The sequence below is a fragment of the Dipodomys ordii genome, unplaced genomic scaffold (genome assembly GCF_000151885.1).
Source record: "Dipodomys ordii isolate 6190 unplaced genomic scaffold, Dord_2.0 Scaffold18, whole genome shotgun sequence".
Lineage (NCBI taxonomy): Eukaryota > Metazoa > Chordata > Mammalia > Rodentia > Heteromyidae > Dipodomys > Dipodomys ordii.
The window spans coordinates 7,312,985-7,314,987 of record NW_012267234.1 but is presented as its reverse complement, the minus strand read 5'-3'; the positions used below and the strand labels follow the sequence as shown (position 1 = coordinate 7,314,987).

General features: G+C 38.9%; 1 protein-coding gene across 1 annotated transcript in view; it reads right to left on the bottom strand.

The window, feature by feature from the left end:
• The window catches only part of Lrrc36 (leucine rich repeat containing 36), a 41,784-nt gene that overhangs the window by 18,923 nt on the left and 20,858 nt on the right, over positions 1-2,003 (bottom strand). Inside the window, exon 6 of the mRNA XM_013012659.1 lies at positions 443-498. Within this exon, the coding sequence (XP_012868113.1) occupies positions 443-498 (56 nt within the window). The remainder of the gene's footprint in view (positions 1-442; positions 499-2,003) is intronic.

Here is a 2,003-nt window from a genome sequence, read left to right as displayed (position 1 = left end):
AAAAAAAAAATTATCCAAGGGAAGACTTAAGATGTTGATTAATTTTTAAATTATGTTAGTGGTGGTGGCTCAGGTGGTAGAGTGCCAGCTAATAAGTAAAAGCCCTAGATTCATAAATAAATAAAGTTAAAGACACTAATTGTCATTTTGAAAATAACACAAAAAGTTCAGAAGGCAAGAGAAGCAAGAAAAAGAAACAGCATAACCAATATGACAAGAACAAAGGAGACAGAACATCAACCCTTTGAGCAGAAAAGCCTCCCAGCTACTAGCATCCAAGGCGCCCCTGCCTCTCTCCCTCCCGCCTTTCCTCTCCCTCCCAGGAAAACAGAAAATGGGCCAAACAGGGTCCCGCAGTTATATCACCACCATCTTTTAATCTCATCACATCCAGATTTCTTTGATAGCATGAAGAAAAATATTTATTCAGTGAGCAAAATATTTACCATCTTCCTGGTGGTTGTCACTTGGTATCTCTCTTCTTGTCACTTCCTGTAGCTAAAAAAAGTTCAAAAATTTTAGAAGGGCATCTGTGGACATTTAGACAAGAGTTCACTGGATCACGTTCAGAGTCCTTTCCTGTTAGTAAAGATGGCCATCCTTGCAAGCAAAGGAAATAGATATTCAAGCAAAGGCCCAGGGTGGAGCTTGTTTTAAAGCTGTCACAATACAAGGTTCTAGAGTTGCTTTAGAGCTGGTAAGGAGGCTCTTTGAAAATACCAAACATCCTTAGAAAGTAAAGGACATATTGAACTTTGAAATACTGTATTTTCTCTGCTTCAAATACCTCAGCATACAAATGATAGGTCACTTTCTTGAACTTTCTCTTTTCTGTTCAAGTGATTTTTATGTTTATTTTATGTTCTGATAAATCTCAGTATCAACCCCAGGAATTAATAGAAGTTTTAATATGTTAGGAATCAATCAGAGGCATAACTAGGCAAGAACTGAAGCAAAACAGAAAGCAATCTAAGGTTTGATTAGAAGCTTGAAGTATTTGGTGACTTCATAGTAGTCATACCAAATAAGAAGTCCTACTTCTTTACTTGTTAAGCTAAAAGACTTACAGCAAGCGATTCAATTTCCTTTTTCTCTCACTTCAAAATATAATTTCTGAGTAGTTTTCTTTTTCCCTTTCTTTTGTCTGTTTATTTGCCAATAGTAGGGCTTGAACATAGACCTCATGCTGTCATTTTGCTTTTTTTCTTTTTCAGGCAAGGCTGGCTCCTCTACCACCTGAGCCACACTTCTATTTCCTTTTTTTAGGTTTTAAAACATTTTTTGGGGCTGGGAATGTGGCTTAGCAATAGAGTGCTTGCCTAGCATGCCTGAAGGCCCAGATTCGATTCCTCAGTACCACATACACAGAAAAAAAGCTGGAAGTGGGGCTGTGGTTCAGGTGGTAGAGCGCTAGCCTTGAGCACAAAGAGGCTCAAGGGACAGTGCTCAGGGCCTGAGTTCAAGCCCCAGGACTGGCAAAAACAAACAAAAACCCACAATTTTTAAGTCTAAGAATTGCCTAATCTCTAGATTGAAATAGCCTATATCTATATCTCCTTTTCCTTAATTCTAAGATTTTTAAAAAGTGGCAATAGAGGCTGGGTACTGGTAGCTCACACTTGTAATCCTAGCTACTCAGGAGGCTGAGGACTGAGGATTGTGGGTTCCAGTCAAACTGAGCAGGAAAGTCTGTGAGACTCTTATCTCCAATTAACCACCAAAAAGCTGGAAGTCAAGCTGTGGCTCAAGCACTAGCACTAGCTCAAGAACAGCACCCAGTCTCTGGGTTCAAGCCCCAGGACTAACACCAAAAAAGAAAAAAAAGGGGGGGAAGTGTAGAAGTCATTTCTAAGTCACCCAAGTAAGAGCTTTAAACACAAACCAATGAAAAGTGTTCTTCTTTTTGTTTTACTGAAAACTAGTTACTTTTAAATCTTGCCATAACTTGTAGGATCTCTACTTTCCCATTGTCATCTGTCCTGCTATATAATTAATGTAGGGTT